This window comes from Symphalangus syndactylus, chromosome 5 (assembly GCF_028878055.3).
Source record: "Symphalangus syndactylus isolate Jambi chromosome 5, NHGRI_mSymSyn1-v2.1_pri, whole genome shotgun sequence".
NCBI classification, from domain to species: domain Eukaryota; kingdom Metazoa; phylum Chordata; class Mammalia; order Primates; family Hylobatidae; genus Symphalangus; species Symphalangus syndactylus.
The window spans coordinates 77,869,786-77,894,044 of NC_072427.2; the positions used below are offsets into that span (position 1 = coordinate 77,869,786).

At 37.3% G+C, this 24,259-nt stretch overlaps 1 protein-coding gene across 1 annotated transcript; it reads left to right on the forward strand.

Moving 5' to 3' along the window:
* Positions 1-559: 559 nt before the first annotated feature.
* Positions 560-23,984, forward strand: LOC129481633 (olfactory receptor 4C3D-like). The gene is made up of 5 exons (XM_055276740.2): positions 560-1,441; positions 5,743-5,840; positions 7,165-7,335; positions 7,415-7,487; positions 23,835-23,984. Exons 1-5 carry the CDS (start codon positions 560-562, stop codon positions 23,982-23,984), a joined length of 1,374 nt encoding a protein of 457 aa, XP_055132715.2.
* Positions 23,985-24,259: the final 275 nt, after the last annotated feature.

A 24,259-nucleotide genomic window follows, 5' to 3' on the forward strand; every position in this document is an offset into this window, starting at 1 on the left:
TTATGTTTCCCTAATCTGCCTGCTTACCATCGATATTTCTTGACCATGTCTTTCTCCCAGTTAGAGCTGTGGGTTCAAATGCAAATTCTGTGGGAAGAGAGAATAATCCTTACCTGTGTACAGCACTTTATAGTTTACAAAATCAATCTCACAACTACAGTTTGTAAACTCACAGATGTAGAGGAAGGCTCAAAAGCATGGGACACTGGAATAACTTAGCAAAGTCAAATGGACTTGGAATAAGAGGAAGAATCCAGATCTCATGTATATAGTCAAGTATATTCTCAGCAAATTACACAGAAACTGTTGCCTTGTAGATGTTTTACAGGTGATAATATTAGATGTATTTACATGAAGAGATTGAAAGCATCATGGAGGAAGTGAAAATGAATAATTTAAATAATTAGTGGGGTGAGGGAAGCCAAAGACGTGCTCCACAGTTAACTACCCTATCTCTATACTGTGAAATTCAGACTGTAAACCTTTAATGATTAATAATAATCTTTCTTTATCTATAACTTGTAGGTAAATCAGACCCCTGGAAGGTATTACTCTCTGCATGGGTCACCTCGTGCCTCCCAACAATGTGACTGAATTCATTCTCTTGGGGCTCACACCGAATCCACACTTGCAGAAAATACTCTCTATTGTATTTTTATTTATTTTTCTATTTACCATGCTGTCCAGTCTGCTCATTGTCATCACCATCTCCTCTAGCCCCACACTTTCATCACCCATGTGCTTCTTTCTCACTTACTTATCCTTTATAGATGCCTCCTACACCTATGTCACAACACCCAAAATGATCACCGACCTGCTCTACCAGAGGAGAACGATTTCCTTGGCTGGCTTCCTGACTCAGCTCTTTGTGGAACACTTGCTGGGAGGCTCAGAGATCACCCTCCTTATTGTCATGGCCTATGATCACTACATGGCCATCTGCAAGCCCCTGCACTACACAACCATTATGCGACAAGGGGTCTGCCACCTTCTGGTGGTGATAGCCTGGATTGGAGGCATCCTGCCTACCACTGTGCAGATTCTTTTCATGACCGACTTGCCCTTCTGTCGTCCCAATGTCATTGACCACTTTATGTGTGATCTCTTCCCATTGTTGAAACTTGCCTGCAGAGACACCTACAGACTTGGGATGGTGGTGGCAGCCAACAGTGGAGCCATGTGCTTGCTCATCTTTTCCCTGCTCCTCATCTCCTACATAGTCATTCTGAGCTCCCTGAAATCCCATAGCTCTGAAGGACAGCGCAAAGCCCTCTCCACCTGTGGCTCCCACTTTACTGTCGTTGTACTCTTTTTTGTGCCTTGCATATTCACCTACGTGTGTCCTGTAGTCATCTACTCTGTGGACAAATTGGTGACTGTGTTCTTTGCTGTCCTCACTCCCATGTTAAATCCTATAATTTACACTGTGAGAAACACAGAGGTAAAAAAATGCCATGAGGAGTTTGTTGAGGAAAAGAGTAACAGTTTGTGCATAATGGCAAGAAAGTGATGATATATATAAACATGAAGGATTATTTCTGTGGTAAATTGTGCAAGAGAATTCACAAAAATTTTACAGATCATTGAGAAAAACTAAACAAACAAGCAAACAATTTAAAAAGGAATGGTCTCAAGAAACTAACATTTATTGAGTACTTAATATTGGCTAGGTCTTTTTGCTAGGTATTTTGATAGCTTTTAACATATTTTACCAACATTTTATGTTCATGTGCACTGATTCTGGATATGCAATGGAAAGAACAACCATAAATCCCTAGCTTGATAATTCTAGAGTATTTTTTTCTAGTCTCGCTGTTACTTTGCTAAATTCTTCATACATGTTACATACATGAAATTGACTTTTGCATAGAATCTTGATCTCAGAACTTTTAAAATTTTTGCTTGGCTCACGGTAAAGCAAAAAAGAGGTTAGAAATCCTTAGATATGGATAGAGGGAGGGTGACAATTGAGAAGCAAAAGAACCACTGGTGATTTATTTCCTTTGTTCGTTTTTTCCCTCCCTTTCCCTCTCTCTTTCTTTTCTTTCTCTTTCCTTCTTTCCTTCTTCCTTTCTTTCTTTCTCTTTTTTCCTTCTTTCTTCTTTCTTTTCTTTCTTCTTTCTTTTTCTTTCTTTTCTTTCTTTATTCTTTCTTCTTTCTCTTGTTCTTTCCCTTCTTCCTCTCCTTTCTTTTTATTTCTTCTTTCTTTTTCTCTTTCTCTCTCTCTTTTTTCTTTCTCTCTCTCTTCTTTCTTTCTTTTTCTTTCTTTCTTTCTTCCTTTCTTTCCCTCCCTCCCTCTTTCTCTCTCTCTCCCTCCCTCCATCTCTTTCTTTCTTTTTTCTTCTTTCTTTCTTCTTTCTCTTGTTCTTTCCCTTCTTCCTCTCTTTTTATTTCTTCTTTCTTTCTTTTTCTCTTTCTCTTTCTTCTTTCTTTCTCTTTCTTTCTTTCTTTCTTTCTTCCTTTCTTTCCTTCCTTCCTTCCTCTCCCTTCCCTTCCCTTTCTCTCCCCTCCCCTTCTCTCCTGTCCGCTCCCCTCCCCTTCCCTTCCTTCCTGCTTCTTTCTTTTCTCTCTCTTTCTCATCATCAATCTACGGAAAGCAAAGAGAGATACTGACAAAGAAGAAAGACATAATTAATTGTTTTCCTTGGCGTGAAAAATAAGCTGAGATTATACTTAACTTGTTCTGATTTTCTTAAATCTCCTCATAGCTCACAGTTTTTCTTGAATATAAAGGACTTTGTTTTGTTTTCCACACCAAGACTTGAGAAGCAATTTGAAGCAGCAAGATTAAACATTCTTTTATTTATTCTCAACAAAAGACATATGCTAAGTTTCCAAAGTTATTGCTCATTAAATATGCTATATATATTTATATTAAATGCATGTCTTATTATTTATCAAATGCATTCACTTTGGTTAAGTGACTTAAACCATACACTAAATTGCCAGTTTCAAGATTACTGCCCCCATTTTATAGAGAAGCAAATTAAAGTTAGGACAGGTACACAGATTTGCTTGTTTCAGATCACACATCTGAGTTTCAGCAACAAAATTTGAATCTAGGTCTTCCAAATCTCAGTCCTACTTCAAATAAAACAGTTGTTTATGGTAAGTTTATGTCCATAGATAAGAAATTCATATGTAATCTTAATGATTCACTTTATCCTTCAAGAAAGATGATGCCAAATTTGTTGTAGCCCTTTATCACATGTAGTATATATTACTACTGAAATATATTTCAGCAGTAATGTTCCTATTTATGCATGGAAAATACCAGATCATTCTATGTTACTGTAAAACATTTCATGAATCAAAGTTTCTCTGACTGTAACACATTTACTTCTCACAAATGTTATCTTTGTCAAGCTCACTGGTCATCTTGACCTATTTCTTCCATAATTTGAGCACACAGTAATGCCAGAGCATGGAATTTCTGTTCTTTTGGGTGGGGGGATGACTATGTATTTTAGCTTATGCATGAATGTTTCAAATTCATAATAAATAGAACTTTTTCTAACAAAACCAGGCCCAAAAGATGATATAATAAGCACTTAATATAATAAAAATAATTGACTTTGCAATTGCTGGTGAGACTTAAATATTTCAACAGAATCTAGATGAAATAATTTGTGGTTTACTTTATATCATGATTGTTAGATAGTGGTTAAGTGTAAACCAAGCATAGGGAGAGGAAAAGTGTTGAGAAAATGTTATTTCTATTCTAACACAAAAAGAAAGGTTTGAAGATGGAAACTAGGGCCAATGATTGTGTCTTAGGGGCTACACCAAGTGCTCAGTGGTGGAGTGAGAAGATTAGTGAAACACAAATTATAAATTGTCAACAACAAACTTGGAAGGTGTAAAACTAAAAGAAGAAATATAAGTAAACCTGGCATTCTCAGTGGATGAAGTCCTGCTGGTTTGTAAAGAATTTTGAAGAATATTAAGATATCCCTTTGCACCCATCATCAAGAGACTCTCATGAGGACCAACTTCAATCTGATTATTTCTGGTGCTTAAAAATAAAATGACCTAAAAGCAAGTATGTACGTTTCTCCCTATAAATTAAACAGAAAAATAATATTTGGTTCTCATGTATAAGGATGCTTTGGTTTAATCTAAACATTCAATTCAGTAAAAATACTTACCTAAATACACATTATTTAGGTAAGGGGAGTGGGCTTACTGTTGTTAAGACCAACTATGAAGCATATGTATTGTTAGGTTTTTTACATAGTTTGCCTTGTGCCATGATTGGAAGCTTCCTGAGACTGCCCGCCTCCACCAGAAGCAGAAGCTGCTATGCTTCCTGTACAGCCTTCAGAACTGTGAGCCAAATAAGTCTCTTTTCTTTATAAATTACCCAGTCTCAGGTATTTCTTTATAGTAGTGTGAGAATGGACTAATTCTGATAAAATAAAATACATAAATTGGTAGATAGTATATCTGTGGTGTTAAAATTTCAGAGACAGGGTCATTAGGAGAACAAAACATCTAAAAAGCCTCCTCAGAAGGAAAATAAGGAAGAAAAAAAGTTGAAGATCATTTCTTTTATCCATGGCTACATGGTTAGGTAAGAGCACAGAGTACTTTTGGTACACTGAAAAGATAATTTAAGTGCAGAGGTCGGCCCATCACCTGTGAGCTCAGATACAGTTAAATTGAGAGACTCTCCCTTCGCAGGATACTTCTAGAATATTCAGTCAAATATGTTAGTGAACCAGTTGTAAACTGTGAAATATATTGCAAATGTAGAATAATAATTTTATTACTATTGAAGGTAGAAAAAGAATGGAAGCTATAGGCCAGACATGGTGGGGCTTACACCTGTAATTCCAGCACTTTGGGAGGCCAAGGTGAGCATATCACTTGAACCCAAGAGTTTGAGACCAGCCTGGGCAACACGATAAAACCCTGTCTCTACTAAAAACACAAAAATTAGTTGGCATGGTGGTGCCTGCCTGTACTCCCAGCTACTTGGAAGGCTGAGGCAGGAGGATCTCTTGAGCTTCAGGAGGTCGAGGCTGCAGTGAGCCATGATCCTGCCACTGTACTTCAGCCTGGGTGACAGAGGGGGACTCTGCCTCAAAAAAGAAAAACAAAAAGAATGAAAGCTATAACTCTAAATATTTTAAAAATTAAAGTCATATCACTTAAGAATACTAACTGTTATGGAGTGAGAAGGAATTTAATCCATATTTTTTTTCTGGCTGAGGTTCGTTTTTAAATTCTTAGTAAAGGCAGCTATCCTGCAGTTAGATATAACACAATTTCAAGAAAAGTCTGAAAACATGAAGAGAGTATCAGACTAGGTATTAAAAAATTCTGTCCTGATACTTGCTAGGTGGCCTAGAGAAGTAGTACTTGCATTTCTTCATCTGTATTGTCAGGCAGAAGGATAACTGTGTGGCTATTCTGTTACTGAAGGACAGAACATAGCTGAGGAGCAAATCATTGAATGGGGAATACCATGATCTAGTTTTGTGCTTGTGAAACATCAGCTTGGCTTGACTCCAGTGAATCCCTGCCCATGGGAAAAACCCAATCACTGCAGGGGTGAATGTACTGTGATTAGCTTCTCAGTCAGTAGAGGCACAGCCTCAAAGTAATGCGATTGGAATGAGGTAAGTCTGTACATTGTGGAATTCTATATTATTTCAAAGTGTCACTCTGCCCTCTTGTAGCCCAGGCCCAGTACCCAAAGGTGGACATCTTATTAATAATGTTTCTTCTGAAATGTAGATTGGAAGCTGTTTACAAGTTAAGCCCAAAGTGCAGCCAAATGGCAAGCGTAGTCCCATGAATGATTTTGTAGACAGCTTAGCTGGCTACCTTTTTTGGTAACTTTTCCTATTTAGATAAAATTTAAGCTTCTCTGCCAACCACAAGAGTTTTTTTTTTCATGTAAGTTCTTGGACACTTGACTATTTTAAATGTTTCTTTAAAATCCCTAGAAACTCTAGCCCTATCAACTTTCCATTAAATGATGAGATGATTTATTTTTGGGGCAGGCCCTGACTTATTTTGACTCTCTAATGTGTTGTGGTTCCTAGCTCTTCTGTAGAAGAAAGATCACGTGGGTACGTCCTGGATGGGGCCAGACTTTTGGTCCCTCTGACATGATCTTAAGAGAATTTACTTGCACAATCTCTGCCTTCTACTTAGTGGGATCATCAGGTAACTGGCTTTTGGGAGTCACAGAGATGACACCAAACACCAAATAAACCTTGGTGATGACCTTAAATTTCTATTTGAGCATTAAACATGTTCCTGTTAATTTGAGCTACTATTTTGAAACTGTTAAAATAATTGAATCACCTAATTACATGCACTATTATATTATGCTTAAGATGTCCATTAATTTGCTTGTTTTATTTGTATATGCAAATTCAGATCTCAGAATGGAGAGACTTTATCAAAAATTTCTAGCTTGATTTGCTTTAATCTTTTTGACAAGCTATCAAAATTAAGTATCTACCTTTTGGCCTCTATCCAGATAATTAAGATTAGAAAATGAAATAGTGTATTAATATTCTAGAGATGTGCTCTTAGGAAAAGGAGGAACAGAAATAGCTGGTATGCCTAGTATGGTTTTTAGAGAGATCTTCTGTTTCTCTTCTTTCATTTGACTCTCTCTCTGTGTATATATATTGTATATGCATTTCTGCTTTCCTCTTGTTGCAGCTTCATTTAATCTTGATTTTTCTACAAATCAGTTTGAAGAAAGAAATTGTGTTGTGTCTATTTGAATTAGTTAATAATTCAAATTCAGGTTTTCATTTTTAATGAAAAGATGAATTGCGTTGTAAAAATGTATTTATCAATATAAAAAAATGCACATTTATTTGTGAGCAGCCCCTGCCCACAGACGTGATGTCGGTTCTGAGGATGATGCTGGTGATTTGCTTGGGAATGGGATGGTGAAATCAAGAAAGCTTGTTTAGGGACTAAGCCCTCTTCCTCTGGAAGCATTCCAAGAAAACATCAACATTTTAATCTACAGTGTTATAGTAATTTTCATTCTATAAAAGTGCTATTGAAGATAATTCTCCCTCCACTCATCTCTCAAGGAAAGAAAAGTGAATTAAGAAAATTAATACATAGTAATTATCCTTTTAAAGCCCATAATTAGAGTTGTATGCTATTGATGGTGCATATGCTTAGGGTAGATATCTTCCAAGGAACAGAAGGTCAGAGGTTGCTTGTTAAAAATGATGACCCAGAGTCACTCACTGAACACACCACTGCCACCTTTTTACCATTCAAGATTTTTCTGAAGAAATTATTTAGGCCCCATAGAGAATTCAGACACAAGATACACATACGAGCTGTAAAGTGAGTTTCCTGGATTCAACTGACTATCACTTCCGAACTGTATCGCTGTGAGCAAATTAATTATTTTGCTTTTTTGCAGTCATAAAATGTGTCACATCATAGATATGAAGACTAAACATGCAAACAGCTATAAAATATTAGCAAAATGTCTGGTAGGTAGCAAGTGTTAACTAATGTATTAATTATCAGTAGTTCCATCTGCATATCTGTGTATAAACGATGTATCTCTATATAGATATTACACTGATTTTAATTTAGCTTTATTTAGAGACCAAAAAGACATTTATTGTTTATATCATCAATTAAATTATATGAATTAATAACTGAATGAATGCAAATGAAAACAACATATTATTTTTCATCTTATTATTTGGTGAATATAACCAAGATTGATAATATTTAGTGTGAGTAAGGCTGTGTGGAAGATTACTCTTTAATATAATATTAATGGGGATAAAACCTAGTATAGGATTTCAAGAGTAACATTATAGAATCTATCAATGTGAAGCATATAAATTCTTTTTGTCTTTGTGATGACATTTCTAGGAATTTCTCCAACTGAAATATTCAAATCAGTAAGTGAAGATGTCTGTAAAGTGTTGTTCATTGCAAAATTATGTGTAAGGTGGGACATTATAAACAACATAATGTCAAGTAAAAATGGATTGGTTAAAAGAATTATGATGCAACTATAAAATGAAATAATATTAAGCAATTTAAGAAAAGGATAATTTATAAATACTGTCATTAGATAATACCCACCCATGCAGATTAAAATTTCAAGCATATTGATATATTTTATGTATTTTTACATATAAATGACTGCGCCTATACAATATACCTACATACAAATGCCCTTCTGAAGAACATGAACTAAACTTTTTTTATTTTAAAATTTTTAATTAACAAAAAACAATTGCATATGTTTATGGGGTACAATATAATGTTTGGATATATCTATACATTGTGGAATGATTAAATGAGGTTACTTATATCCATCAGTAGAGGAGCAAGTGAGTCCTTGTGATTGGAAGTATCCTTTGACTTTAACCTTTCCATTACTTTGTATAAAATATTTTTCAAGAGCCATTCTTTGCTTTCATAATTTATAAGAATACCAGTGAAAAACACTTGTTTTATTTAAATAATTTTACTTTTGGTTAGAACTGCAGGGTGTTTTAGGAAATGGTTTTGGAAGACTGGTCTTTTAAATTCAGTTCAAAAAGTTACATTCTGCTGCATGTTGGAAAAACATTATTAGGCTGATATTCTGCTAGCCAATAGAGTATTTAACAGAAGTATATCTAAACACATGTTTCTTGAAAATATATTCAAAGGCAGGAAATTTATTTTATTTTATTTTACTTTAAGTTCTGGTATGCACGTGTAGAACGTGCAGGTTTGTTACATAGGTATATGTGTGCCATGGTGGTTTGCTGCACCTGTCAACCCATCATCTAGGTTTTAAGCCCCGGATGCATTAGGTATTTTTCCTAATGCTCTCCCTCCTGTTTCTCCTCACCTCCTGACAGGCCCCGGTGTGTGACATTCCCCTCCCTGTGTCTATGTGTTCTCATTGTTCAACTACCATTTATGAGTAAGAACATGTCGCGTTTGGTTTTCTGTTCCTGTGTTAGTTTGCTGAGAATGATGGTTTCCAGCTTCATCCGTGTCCTTGCGAAAGACATGAACTCATCTTTTTTTATGGCTTCACAGTTTTGCAGGGTATGTATGTGCCACATTTTCTTTTTCCAGTCTATCATTGATGGGCATTTAGGTTGGTTCCATGTCTTTGCTATTGTAAATAATTCTTCAGTAAGAATATGTGTGCATGTGTCTTTATCGTAGAATGATTTATAATCCTTTGGGTATATACCCAGTAATGGGATTGCTGGGTTAAATGGTATTGCTGGTTCTAGATCCTTGATGAATCACTATACTGTCTTCCACAATGGTTGAACTAATTCACATTCCCATCAACTGTGTAAAAGCATTTCTATTCTCTACATCTTCGCCAGCATCTGTTGTTTCATGACTTTTTAATGATTGCCATTCTAACTGGCATAAGATGGTATCTCATTGTGCTTTTGATTTGCATTTCTCTAATGGACAGGGATGATGAGCTTTTCTTATATGGTTTTTGGCTGCATAAATATCTTCTTTTGAGAAGTGTCTGTTCATATTCTTCACCCACTTTTTGATGTAGTTGTTTGTTTATTTCCTGTAAATTTGATTATGTTCCTTGTAGATTCTGGATATTAGCCCTTTGTCAGATGAGTAGATTGCAAAAATTTTCTCCCATTCTGTAGGTTGCCTATTCACTCCGATGATAGTTTCTTTTACTGTGCAGAAACTCCTTAATTAGATCCCATTTGTCAATTTTGGCTTTTGTTGCCATTGCTTTTGATGTTTTAGTCATGTAGTCTTTTCCCATGCCTATATCCTGAATGGTATTGCCTAGGTTTTCTTCTAGGGTTTTTATGGTTTTAGGTTTTACACTTCAGTCTTTAATCCATCTTGAGTTAATTTTTTGTATAAGGTGTAAGAAAGGAGTCCAGTTTCAGTTTTCTGAATATGGCTAGCCAGTTTTCCCAGCACCATTTATTAAATAGGGAAAACTTTCCCCATTGCTAGTTTTTGTCAGGTTTGTCGAAGATCAAGTGGCTGTAGATGTGTGGTTTTATTTCTGAGGCCTCTATTCTTTTCCATTGGCCTATATATCTACTTTGGTAACAGTGTCATGCTGTTTTGGTTACTGTAGGCTTGTGGTATAGTTTCAAGACAGGTAGTGTGATGCCTCCAGCTTTGTTCTGTTCGCTTAGGATCATTTTAGGTATATGGGCTCTTTTTTGCTTCCGTATAAAATTTAAAGTAGTTTTTGTTCTAATTCTGTGAAGAAAGTCAAAGGTAGCTTGATGGGAATAGCATTGAATCTATAAATTTTGGGGGGCAGTATGGACATTTTCATCATATTGATTCTTGCTATTCATGAGCATGGAATTTTTTTTTCCATTTGTTTGTGCCCCCTCTTATTTCGTTGAGCAGTTGTTTGTAGTTCTCCTTGAAGAGGTCCTTCACATCCTTTGTAAGTTGTATTCCTAGATATTTTATTCTTTTTGTAGCAATTGTGAATTGGAGTATTCTCATATTTGTCTCTCTGCTTGTCTGTTATTGGTGTATAGGAATGTTTGTGATTTTTCACTTTGATTTTGTATCCTGAGACTTTCCTTAAGTTGCCTATTAGCTTAAGGAGTTTTTGGGCTGAGATGATCGGGTTTTCTAAGTATACAATCATGTCATCTGCAAACAGAGATAATTTGCATTCCTCTGTTCCTATTTGAATACCCTTTATTTCTTCCTCTTGCCTGATTGCCCTGGCCAGAACTCCCAAGGGATTTTTTTTAAAGATAGTTTGTGTTCAGTATCATTCTCCTCATCCTGAAAAAATAAGTGGGGATGCTCATCTAAGCCCTTTACATTTATAAACTCGTTTAATCCTTACAAAAGTTTTTGAGATAGGTGACATTAGTTTTTCATTTTGTAGAAAATGAAACTGAGGCACAAGGATGTTGTCTGGCATATAATATGTGCCGAGACTGAAGAACAACTGTAATTTGTAAAACTGGAATTTTTACATGGGTTTATATATGATTATAACCCTTACAATCCATTCCCAAATGAACTCCAGTCTAGCCAGGTGTGTCTACTCAAGGCACCTTGCACCTAGAGGCAGTAGGGGTGTATGTGACTAAATTTATGAGATACTAGATAATATAGTGTTTAATAAACATTAAAGTTATATTTAATATTAATATTTTATTATATTTTAATGTCTATAAGTTTAAACATTAAAGTATAAACCATAAATGCTGGCATTTAATATGTTTAATGCAACACTAAAAAAAGTAACTATGATTTAGAGAGAATGTATAACCTATAGTAAATTATATCCCTGGAAGTCTACAATAAAATCGAGTTTCAGGGGATGTCAAAGTCCATACATTTCAACTATGTTCATCACATTTTTCCTTGCTCATGCTGTTGTCCTTGTTGCTCACTTTATAAATTATAAGGTTAGGATTTTCTAAATTCTGATGCCAAGGCCTAGCTCATTTCATCTCCTTTGAAATCTGCAGATTAAAAGGATATTTTTTCATTCTGAAGTTTATATCCTACATGCAGTGTTTTCATAGGTGCTTATTCTGTATTCCTCTTTATGGATAGAGGAAAAGGACACTTCCCTTTGTCTCTTACACTGTTGGATGTACTCTGAAACTAGAAAAAATAATGTCTACATAATAAGTAGACACCTGAAGAAATGTGAGTCCCCAGTCCTTTAAATGAGCGTCTTTTGAACAATAATATTTTGCAGAAATTCTGGAAAGAAATGACAATACAGGTCCTCTTTGACTTATGATGGTGTTATATCCTGATAAACCTATCCTAAGTTGAAAATACCTTTAATGCACCTAACCTACAGAGCATCAAATCTCAGCCAGTGTACTTTAAATGGGCTCAGAACACTTTACATTGGCTTATAGTTGGGCAAAATCATCTAACACAAAGCCTTATTTATAATAAAGTGTTGAATACTGTAAACAAATGGGTGTTTTGTAGACATGATGGGATGCAAACACACAAAATACTAGATTCAAATAACACTGGTGGCCCAGCATGGTGTCTCATGCCTATAATCCCAACACTGGAAGGCCAAGGCAGGTGGATCACTTGAGCCTATGAGTTTGAGGTCAACCTGGGCGACATGGTGAAACCCTGTCCCTACAAAAAAGTATAAAAAAGAGGCTGGGTGTGGTGGTGTGCGCCTATAGTCCCAGCTACTTGGGGAGATTGAGATGGGAGGATTGCTTAAACCCAGGTTGTCGAGGCTGCCTTGAACAGTGATCATGCCACTCCACTCCATCTTCGTGATAGAGTAAGACCTTGCCTCAGAAAGCAAAACAAAACCAAACAACCAATCAACAAACAAAAAACAATGGCAATGCAGTACACTGTAGAGTTTTCGCTGTTTATCAGCATGGTTGACTGAGGGCTGCCACTCACTGTTTCTGCCCAGCCTCATGAGACAGTAATGTAAAACTGCATCATTCTCCTGGGAAAAGATCAAAATTCAAAGTATGGCTTCTGCTGAATGTGTAATGCTTTTGCACCATTGTAAAGTCAAAAAATTGTAAGTCGAGCCATTGTAAGTCAGGGACCATCTGTATTACAAAGTGGATTTGATGGCAGATTCAATACTAAACTGGAAGTCCAAGTTATGGTTCAGCTCTTGAGTTTGGCTAAAGCATGCCTAGAAGTGGAAGTGGTAAAGACAAGATGGTAAATGGGGTATTTGAGCCTGGATGGCAGAACAATCAACCTCTGACAACAGCACTTTTGTTCCTGGAGGCAGGGACTGGCACTGCCATTGCCTGGGCCCCATGGTTCATTCTGGTTTTCCTTGGATGAAATCAATTGCATAGATTTAATTAATTTAATTAAATTTTAAGTATGTACACAGCACAGCATTAGAAATGTGGTGGGAAGAGAATAAATTAGCCACCCTTAAGCATGCCCAGAAGAAGATAAAGTCAACATGATATTTAAAACATTAACAAAAAAGACAATTTAATTATTGCTAATATGCAGCCTTTGGTTGGCTGGCTTCCTGTCATTGTTTTTTATCTTCAGATGGACTGCTACCTCCTCAGAAGAGTCTTTCCTGGTGATGATCTTTGGTCATTCTCTTCAGTTATTTTCTAATTCCACATACTAGTTATATCCTTATTATTGATGATCACAAATTATACTTTAAAAAATTTGTTTTGGCTTTTACCTTCTGTTTTCTCTAAAAGCTTGTAATCCTTGTCAAGGCACAAATTATGTTTATTCACGGGTGCTGTAAACCCAATAATTAGAACACTCCCAGTCACCTAATATGTGCTTACTAAATTTTATTGGATGAATATAAGTCTAAAAGAGACTTTGAGTTAAAAAAATTTTGCAAATAAATATAAAGAAAGGAGTGGGGAGGGCAAATACATATATGCACTGTAGGAGTCAGAATCCCCTATTTTCCTGATGCCAAGTTGTTTCTTTGGAAGCAAAGACAATCTCAGCTTATTAGTGTAAAATTTAATAAGGGAGCCACCACTTTACCAAAGTTCTCTACTAACTCTTTTCACTCATGGGAGAAGCAGAATAAGGTTCATTGTGTTTGATTCAAGATACCTTGGAACCCAAGGTTCTGTCTTAGAGCCCAGGCATGGCGGCATGAACCTGTGGTCCCAGCTACTCCAGAGGTTGAGGTTGAGGCAGAAGGATGGTTTGAGTTCAGGAGTTCAAGACCAGGCTGGGCAACAGAGCAAGACCCCATATCTAAAAAAGGGTTTTTAAAAAAGTGTCTATGTCTTGGAATTATATGTTCTTTATGGGACCAGAGCAACTGTATACATCTATTTTATTAACTGAAAGAATGGTTTTGCTGAGATTTGAGATTTAAATTTCCAAATCCAAAGGATGTTTATTTTCTCCCAGATCCTCCTGTGAAAAAGCTTTCACTAGAAAGACACTAATTCTGTTTTAAACTGCCTCCCTTGATGAAGTAGATGGGATGCCTAAGGTCATAGCAATGTTTACCATTCTGTTTTCTTATTAAAACAAATATATAGGTTGGCACGGTGTCTCATGCCTGTAATCCTAGCACTTTGGGAGGCCAAGGCAGGCAGATCACGAGGTCTGGAGATTGAGAACAGCCTGGCCAACATGGTGAAACCCCATCTCTACTAAAAATACAAAAATTATCCAGTGTGGTGGCAGGCGCCTCTAATCCCAGCTACTCTGGAGGCTGAGGCAGGAGAATGGCTTGAACCCAGGAGGCAGAGGTTACAGTGAGCTGAGACCACACCATTGCACTCCAGCCTGGGTAACAGAGCTAGACTACATCAAAAAAAAAAAAGGATATATATATATACACACACACACACATACACACATATAATAATAATTATAGGATCAGTTATAATATTTGGAAAAAACAATATTTAAATAAAAATGTTTATTTTAAAATTAAAATATATATGTGCAATCGCCAATTATATGAAATAATTACTAGGTTCATTTATTCACTGAAGAATATTTGCTGAGTTTGTAAAAAGTTTCAGATCCTCTTCCAGCAACTGGGTATACAGTGTTAATAAGACATCCCTATGTTTTCATCATGTCTTGGAGCTTACATTTTAGTTCAGAAGATGACATATAGAAATGAAAATAAAATCATAGCGATAATTGAATCTCAGAAAATTGTAATGAAGTGGTGTTGCATGACTAGTTCTAATTCTAGTTAGGTGGACATGGGGGCTTTTCTGTGAGGAATTTCTAAAATGAGATTTCAATGATGAGATAGAACAAACTTTAACCATTTCAGTTGGATGTGCATTCTAGGCAAAAGAGAAAAGGTTGTCCAGAAACGCTAAGGCAGGCACTAGCCTGAAGAAAAGAAGGTCCAAAAATCAGTGCACCGTGGACAAGGGGAAATGCAGTTCAAGGTGGGATAAGAAAGGTAGGCAGGGCTTTGATCAAAGAAGGCTATTACTTTTTAATCATCAGTTTATTGAGTTTATGGAAATTAAAGTGACAATAATAATCACATCCTGTATTAATCTGTTTACATGCTGTTGATAAAGACATACCCAAGACTGGAAAACTTAAAAAAGGAAGAGGTTTAAAAAAGCCAATGAGACTCACAGCATTCTCCAGAAAAGAGGCAGCATAGAGCAGTTATGACCATAGTTTTGGAATCAGCCAGACCTCAGTTTGAATCCTGACTCAACCACTCATAACTGGGGTAAGGTGAGGAGATAGTGTTCAGCAGAATTTAGCACAGGGCTGGCACATAATATATGCTCAACCAATTGTAGCTATGATCATTATTATCATTAGATTCAGGAGATTTATATTATGGGTTAATGGGAAGAAATAGTCAAGGGAAGAGAAATTTTGAAAGGAAAGAGGAGAGAGAGTCAATCCTTAGGAGAAGTAATGTCCCAACTTTTCAATTTGTCCAAGGAGCAAAATATCCCCCCAATCTCCAATTTTAGTTATTTAGGTTCTTAGCCATGTCCTCCTTCTTCTGATTATAATTTACAACAAAATGATGTGGCTTCCGTTTTTGAACAAATGATGCAATGGACAAAAACCTCAAATATACCCTTGATTAATTAGGCCACTCATCAATTGGGCTTTAGCTTATCTATTCAGTCAGAAGACACAGTCAGTTGACATCAGACTCATTACCATGGGCAAAGAGATTACTAAGGGATTAGAAGATTGGAAAAGCTGAATGGTATATCCTGGTAAGATTTTTGTGAGAACTTCATTTTCTAAACCTGCCTCTCTATATCCCAAAGATTTATGCAAATGATTTAATGCTTTGATGTGAATATGCCTGTGGCTTCAGAAATGTCAAAAAATATTGCGTGAAAATGAAAATTTCAGGCTGCCAACTTTATGGTCTCCATGGAGTCATGGAAACTGTTTGGTTAATTCTTGCCATTTCATTATTTCCAGAAGTTCGCTACTCCACTTCCCACATACAAACAAAATATCTGAACCCTTCTTTACAAACATCCATGTTTATTTATTTGATGACCTTCTGTATTGGCAACCTCAATCAGCTTAGTCATACAACTAACTGGTTAACGCAGTGATAAAGCTTGGCTTCCTCCACATCTACCTCTCTCACATCTGCCTCTTCTATCCCAACCTCACTGCTCTTGTAGTTTTGTGAAATCTTGTGTAGTTTTGCATGCTATTTTTCCTTATTTTTCCCCCAATTGTCCTCCTGCCAAAGCTATTTTTCTAAAGTGCAAATAGTCACAAAGCATTTTCCCACTTATGCCAATTCTAAGACTCCCAAACATCCATGGTAGTGCTGTCAACAGACAATGATGATGGGAATGTTCTGTATCAGAGTTATTCAGTATGGTCACCACCAGCCACATGTGGCTATTGAGGGTGTCAAGACTGGTTGGCTAGAATTATAAATTGAATTTTTAAAATTTTTAATTAAATTTAAATAGCCATATGTGGCTAAGGTGGTCCATATTGGATGCCGCAGATCTGTGGGATAAAGTCCAAGTTAAGTAGGGTACAGGGATGCCATGCTAATGGAAAATGATGGAGTGACTCCAAGATTTAGTTCCTGACTGCGTTTTTAGTCTCAGCTACCACTCTTCTCTGCCTTGTATTTTTGCCAGGAATACAAATACCTTGTAGCTCTTGAACATACTTTTCCAGGCAATGCTATGATGTCTTTGTACAACCCATTCCTTTGGCCTTGTATATCTACCTTTCCTGACTTTTTACAACTGCCATACCCTGTAGGATCCTTTAAAACAGATGTGAGAAAGAAATCACTGTATCAAAAAGACCCTTCACCTGTATGTTTATCATGGCATTATTCAAAATAGCAAAGATATGAATCAACCTACATGTCCATCAAGGGAGGACTGGATAAAGGTGTGGCATATATCTACCATGGAATACTACTGAGCCATAAAAAAAGGATGAAAATTTGTCTTTTGCAGCAACATGGATGAAATCGGGGGCCAATGTCTTAAGTGAAATAAGTTAGAAATGGAAAGTCAAATGCAATATATTCTCACTTATAAATGACAGCTGAACAATGGAGGTGGGAGGCTGGGAGGAGGGTGAGTGTTGAAAAATTACCTATTGGGTATCTCCTACAATATTTGGATGACAGGCACACTAAAAGACCAGACTTCACCACTACATGATATTTGCATGGAAGAAACCTGCACTTGCACCCCCTAAATATATAAAAATTTAAAAAATAAACAAATAAATAAATTAAATAGACCTGAGACTTATTCCTCCAGAGATTCTTCCTTATCTAACCCAGAAAATCAATTTATTTTTACCCCTGTATGTCGTTTTATTATTGCACTGATATTAAATTATAATTACTTACCAAACTATCATTTTCTTAAGAACAAGTTCATGACTTCAGTTGTTTGTTTTTCTAGCATCTGCCACATTACCCAGGATAGAGTGGTCACTTAATAAATGTATGTTCAGTTAGATGTCACTGAATTATTTCATTGACCTGACACAGAAAAAAAAATATTTAACTGATTTTTTTCTGGTTTAGTGAATATCCTTTAGACTCAGCTTTAAGTAAAGCACCAAGAAATCTCATTTCCTAAGCAATAGAAAAAGAGTTGGGGATAGAGTGAGATTACTGAATAGAAAATTGACTGCAAATGTCAAATATCAGGTTTCATCTGTTCATTCAGCCCAGACAGTTTGAGAATCAAAAAACACTCAAAGTACAAAGGGATTTTCAAAAACTACTTTCTGTTATTGTAAAATTGTTTCTCCTACAACCTCTTGCCAGATTTTGGTTGTGTTTAAATATACATAGTGCCAGTGTTTTCAGGAAACATATAAATTAGATCTCTCCTTTGCGTGGTTTAAAATATTATAGTTATTTCTCAAGGTAGAGGGAATCAATTTTTCTTTTAGTGAGTTCATTCCTTTCACAGATGTCCATACAATTAATAGACTCCATGTGGATATCTATGAATCTGACCTGGATAGGCCATGAATTGCTGTCTCATTTTTCCCTAGCTGCTCTTAAATCTAAAACATAATACTATCCAGCAGAGTTTAGATGCACACCAAGGCTTTATTTATAGGGAACTGAAATAATATTTGGTTCTCAAATCCAAATGATCTAGCAGACTCTGAAAGGCAAAACTGAAAAGTCAGACACGAGACTGAACCCTCACATCTGTACAGCATTTCACAATTTACCAAGCATATTTAACCTTATTATCTCATTGGATTGTTACAAGAAACTTTTGAAATAAACAGAGTAAAATCCACTGTCTGCATTAATAAAGAAAGAAAAGAAAGAAAAGAAAGAAAGAAAGAAAGAAAGAAAGAAAGAAAGAAAGAAAGAGAAAGAAAGAAAGAAAGAAAGGAAGAAAGAAAGAAAGAAAGAAAGAAAGAAAGAAAGAAAGAAAGAGAGAGAGAGAGAGAGAGAGAGAAAGAAAGGAAGGAAGGAAGGAAGGAAGGAAGGAAGGAAGGAAGGAAGGAAGAAAGAAAGAAAGAAAGAAAGAAAGAAAGAAAGAAAGAAAGAAAGAAAGAAAGAAAGAAAAAGAAAACTGATGGCTCTGTGGCTGATCCAACATGTCCAAGTTCTTACAGCCAGAGATCTGAGATAGAGACAGATTCTCACTCTGTCACCCAGGCTGGAGTGCAGTGGCACGATCTGGGCTCACTGCAACCTCCACCTCTCGGGTTCAAACGATTCTCCTGCCTCAGAGTCCCAAGTAGAGGGAGACTGTCTCAAATAATAATAGTAATAACCTTACTGAAATGTATAATCTTCTTTTACTCAACTAAGTTACTTCATGAATAGGTAAAATGTGGCCAGTTACTGATGGTTTACAAAGTAACATTTAGCAATATCTCTAGTAGAGAGACCTCCCTTGTAAGCTACTGGTTTGTAGCATTGTCAAATGACATCATTGTAAAAAACACTCTATCTCTAATGGGTATGAACGCATTTGTTATATTTTTTCCCAAACCTTCTCTTTCTCTTGCATTACATGTTTGGCTCAGTGACATAACACATGATCACCCAAAATAGAATATTCAGTATCCTCGCTTCCTTCACTCATTCATCTAAATTCTCCTGTTCTACAAGATCTGAGTGCTACTATCTCTCCATTTTCTTGGCCACTGCTATAGTGAGGCCTTTATTTCTTATCAGGATAATTTCAGCGCTATCTTTATTATCAACAGGTATTTATTGCAGTTCTCCTAGGCTATATACTGGAAATATAATCATGAGCGTTCTAGCTACCAGGGAAATCAGGAAGTTGAATAACAAGCTCTCCTTAGGGTAGTTCAAATTTTCCTTCTGAAAAGCATGATTCTCCTATCTGACTACATTTAATATTCTGGTTATGTGATATATTTCACGCAAAATAAAACAAAAGAAATAAAGCAAAACTTTCAGGGCTTTCCAATCATTAGATGAAGCCTAGATTCACCAGCATGGAATACAGGACTCTTAAGATTTTTGCAAAACTCAGTTCTTGCCTCACTCTCCAGGCCCAATTCATGCCCTTCTTCCTTTATCTCTCTCTCTCTTTCTTTTTTTTGAGAGGGAGTCTTGCTCTTTCTTTCTTTTTTTTTTTTGAGATGGAGTTTTACTCTTGTTGCCCAGGCTGGAGTACAGTGGCACCATCTCAGCTCACTGGAACCTCTGCCTTCCTGGTTCAAGTGATTCTCCTGTTTCAGCCTCCTGAGTAGCTGGGATTACAAGCACCTGCCACCTTGTCCAGCTAATTTTGTATTTTTAGTAGAGATGAGGTTTCTCCACGTTGGTCAGGCTGGTCTCGAACTCCTGACCCCAGATGATCTGCCTGCCTCGGCCTCCCAAAGTGCTGGGATTACAGGCGTGAGCCACTGAGCGCGGCCAAGTCTCACTCTTTCACCTGGCCTATTTTATTATTAAATTTTATCTTTTAGTATGAACTGATGCATTTTTATTATATTCAATTTTTTTTTTTTTTTGAGGCAGAGTATTGCTCTGTCACCCAGGCTGGAGTGAGGTGGCATGGCCATGGCTCATTGCAGCCCTGACCTCCAGGGCTCAAGTCATCTGCCCACCTCAGCCTCCCAGTAGCTGGTACAACAGGCATGCCTGGCCAATCTAAAAATCTTTTGTAGAAGGCCGGGCATGGTGGCTCACACATGTAATACCAGCACTTTGGGAGGCCGAGGCAGGCGGATCATTTGAGGTCAGGAGTTTGAGACCAGCCTGGCCAACATGGTGAAAACAGTCTCTACCAAAAATACAAAAAAAAATTAGCTGGGTGTGGTGGTGCACACCTGTAATCCCAGCTACTCCAGAGGCTGAAGCAGGAGAATCACTTGAACTCAGGAGTGTGAGGTTGCAGTGAGCTGAGATCACACCATTGCACTCCAGCCTGGGCAACAAGAGTGAAATTCTCTCTCAAAAATAAAAAGAAGAAAAGAAAAATATTTTGTAGAGATGGTGTTTTGTCATGATGGCCAGGCTGGTCTGAAACACCTGGGCTCAAGCAATTCTCCCACATTGGCCTCCCAAAGTGCTGGGATTACAGACGTGAGCCACCACGCCTGACTTTCTTTCTTGTATACATATGAAATTGACATTTGTGTATGATGTGAGGTAGGAGTCAAGACTGACTCTTTTTTTTTTCTTTTCTTTTTTTGAGGTGGAGTCTCGCTCTGTAACCCATACTGGAGTGCAGTGGCTCGATGTCTACTCACTGCAAACTCCACCTCCCAGGTGTAAGCTATTCTCCTCCCTTAGCCTCCCAAGTAGCTGAGATTACAGGCAAGTGCCACCAAGCCCTGCTAATTTTTGTATTTTTAGTAGAGACGGGGTTTCACCACATTGGTCAGGCTGGTCTCAAACTCCTGGCCTCATGATACACCCACCTCAGCCTCCCAAAGTGCTGGGATTACAGGTGTAAGCCACCACACCCAGCCAAGATTGGCTCTTTTTCACAGGGATTTCTAATTGACTGGCAAAGTTACTGAAATGATATTTTCCCCACCACTACAATGTCAACTTTGTCATTTATCAGGTGATTGGTAAGTTTTGGGTCTGTTTCTAGACTCTGTTCATTGACATTTTGTCTATCCGTGGTTATAAACTGTCTCAATTCTTGTAGTTTTATAACAGGTCTTCCTAACTGGTGGTATAAGTCCTCTAACTTTCTTCTGCAATATTGAGTTCCTGTTTTGGTATTTGCAATTTCACAAAAATAAATTTTAATTGGCTTGTAAATTTCCAACAAAAAATAGTGCTAGAATTTTGCTGGCTATGTGTTGAATCTACAGATTAACTTGGCAAGACTGATTTTTTTTTCAGTATGGATCTCCCAGTCTTTGACCATAGTATATCTTTATTTATGTAAGACTTGTGGGATCCCTTTCAATAATGTTCTGTAGCTTTCAGTATAGTAATCTCATTAGTTTTATTCATAGGTATTCAATAAATTTTGGTGCTATTGTCAATGGTTAAAAGCCACCTACTATGATGCCTCAGAATATTGGCAAGCAAATACCTGTTTATTTTTTCCACATCAGAATTATTTTGCCTTTATTTATTTATTTATTTATTTATGTATTTGAGATAGAGTCTCACTCTATCACCCAGGCTGCAGTGCTGTGGCACGATCTTGGCTCACTGCAACCTCTACCTTCCAGATTAAAGTGATTCTCCTGCCTCAGCCTCCTGAGTAACTGGGATTACAGGCACCACTGGGATTACAGGTCATGCCACCACGCCTGGCTAATTTTTTATTTTTAGTAGAGACCAGGATTCATCATGTTGGCTGGGCTTGTCTCGAACTCCTGACCTCAAGTGATCTGCCTGCCTCTCAAAATGCTGAGATTACAGGCATGAGCCACTGCACCTGGTCTCTTTTGCTTGTTAGTGAGAGTTGGGATAAGAAAGATAAAATAACATTTACAGTTGTTTTGTTCATTTTGTTAGGTTTTGTTTGAGACGGAGTTTCACTCATCACCTAGGCTGCAGTGTAATGGCACGATCTTGGCTCATTGCAACCTCCGCCTCCCTGGTTCAAGGGATTCTCCTGCCTCAGCCTCCCAAGTAGTTGGGATTACAGGCAGGTGCCACCACACCCAGTCCATTCACAGTTTATTTATTCATTTATTCGAATTATTTATTTATTTATTTTGAGATAGCGTTTCACTTTGCTGCCCAGGCTGGAGTGCAGTGATGCCATCACGGCTCACTGCAGCCTCTGCCTCCTGGGTTAAAGTGATTCACCTGCCTCATCCTCCTGAGTAGCTGGGACTACAGGCGCCCGCCACCATGCCAGGCTAATTTTTTGTGTTTTTAATAGAGAAGAGGTTTCACCATGTTTACCAGGCTGATCTCAAACTCCTGATGTCAGGTGCTCTGCCTGCCTCAGCTTCCTAACATACTGGGATTACATGTATGAGCCACTGTGCCCAGCCAAGAATTTCTAGGACTAATTTGATCCTAGTTTTAATGATCCCAACATCATTCTTTCATACGATTTAGAAATCATAAAACTGCTACTTCTACATCAGAGGTTCTTACGGTGAATAGGCTTCAATGGTCTGTGATTTCACCCCCTCAGAATTATATGCAGCATATTGTGTTTATATGCATTTTTTTCGGGCAAGATTACCCATAGCTTTTATTAGATTTCAGAGAAAGTAAATTGTATGTCCACTCCCCGAAATAAAAACAAGTCAAAGAATACACCATTCAAAAAAATTTTTTTGAGATAGAGTTGGTCTGTCCCTAGGCTAGGCTGCAGTGGCATGATCATAGCTCACTATAACCTTGAACCTCTGGGCTCAAGGATCCTTCCGCCTCAGCCTCTTAAGTAGCTAGGACTATACGTGTGTGCCACTATGCCTGGCTAATGTTTTTGTTTTTGTGTTTTGAGAAGGAGTCTTGCTCTGTCACCCAGGCTGGAGTGCAGTGGTGCAGTCTCAGCTCACTGCAAGCTGTACCTCCCGGGTTTAATCAATTTTCCTGCCTCAGCCTCCTGCATAGCTGGTATTACAGAGGTCAGACACCACTCCCAGCTAATTTTTGTATTTTTAGCAGAGATAGAGTTTCAACATGTTGGCCAGGCTGGTTTCAAACTCCTAACTTCAGGTGATCTGGTCGCCTTGGCTTCCCAAGGTGCTGGGATTACAGGCGTGTGCCACTGCACCCAGCCCGGCTAATGTTCTTTTTTATTTTTTGTAGAGATGGGATCTCACTATGTTGCCCAGGCTGGTCTTAAACTCCTAGCCTCAAGTGATCTTTCCTCCAGCTTTCCAAAGCGCTGGTATTACAGGCATGAGGGAGTGTGCCTAGTCTCACACCAGTTTTTTAACAGATTTGAAGGAATGCAATTGAATATTGTTTCTATTGTTAAGGAAAAAACAGTTTGCTATGAATTTAGTTATTTCCTATATGGTAATCAGTGTGAGAGTGCACCTACTTGTAACACTGAGATAGTCATACTGCAAAGCAGGGATGCCATGAGGAGCACAGATGATGTCTGTAAAGGGTCTTGCAGTGTGCCTTCTATACTATAGATGCTTAAAAGTAGTGGGCATTATATATGTTTGAAGAGATTTGTGTATTTATTTCAAACTTTCACCTGTTATCCATCTTGCCATTTTATTCATGTTATGCAGAGGAAAGTAACTAAGTCTTCCCAAGTATTCCATACCTACCATTTCTCAGTATCTGCTAAAGCATTTTTCCTGCTGGAGGATTAAGATATTTTATGAATGAACTGGTTTCCCTGTTCCCATGTGATGCAGAATTATAGTTGTGGTTTCCAGCGAGATGACTATGCCACAGTTATTTTCTTTTGCTTGTATAATAAGAGTGTTTTGGTGTTTCTGCTGTATTCTAGACACTTACACTATACAGCTCATTTCCGTATTGTATTTCATATGCAACACCTTATTGTGGTGAGTTTTCTGTAAAAGTGGGATCAAGGGAGGAGGAAGTGAGAGGACAAGAAAGTGGAAGTCCAGAGTTGATCCAAGCCATGGAATTTTAGATGGAGTGGATATAGGTTAGATTTAGAAAGAAAAGCGGATGTCTGTTAGTTTCTTCTATCCTTGGAGGAGTTAGTACTTTTAACAGGGGTTGCTACAGAATTACAGGGAGATTTGTCTACTGGGCAACATAGAAATTAAGTTGCTTTCCTTATTCACCAAACCCACTTTTCTAGAGACCTTACTACTGCATTATGAGATGGTAAAACAAACTAATAAAACATGAAAATCAAAATAGTGTTCTAACTTTTTCCTCCTTTTTAAAGAAAAAATAATC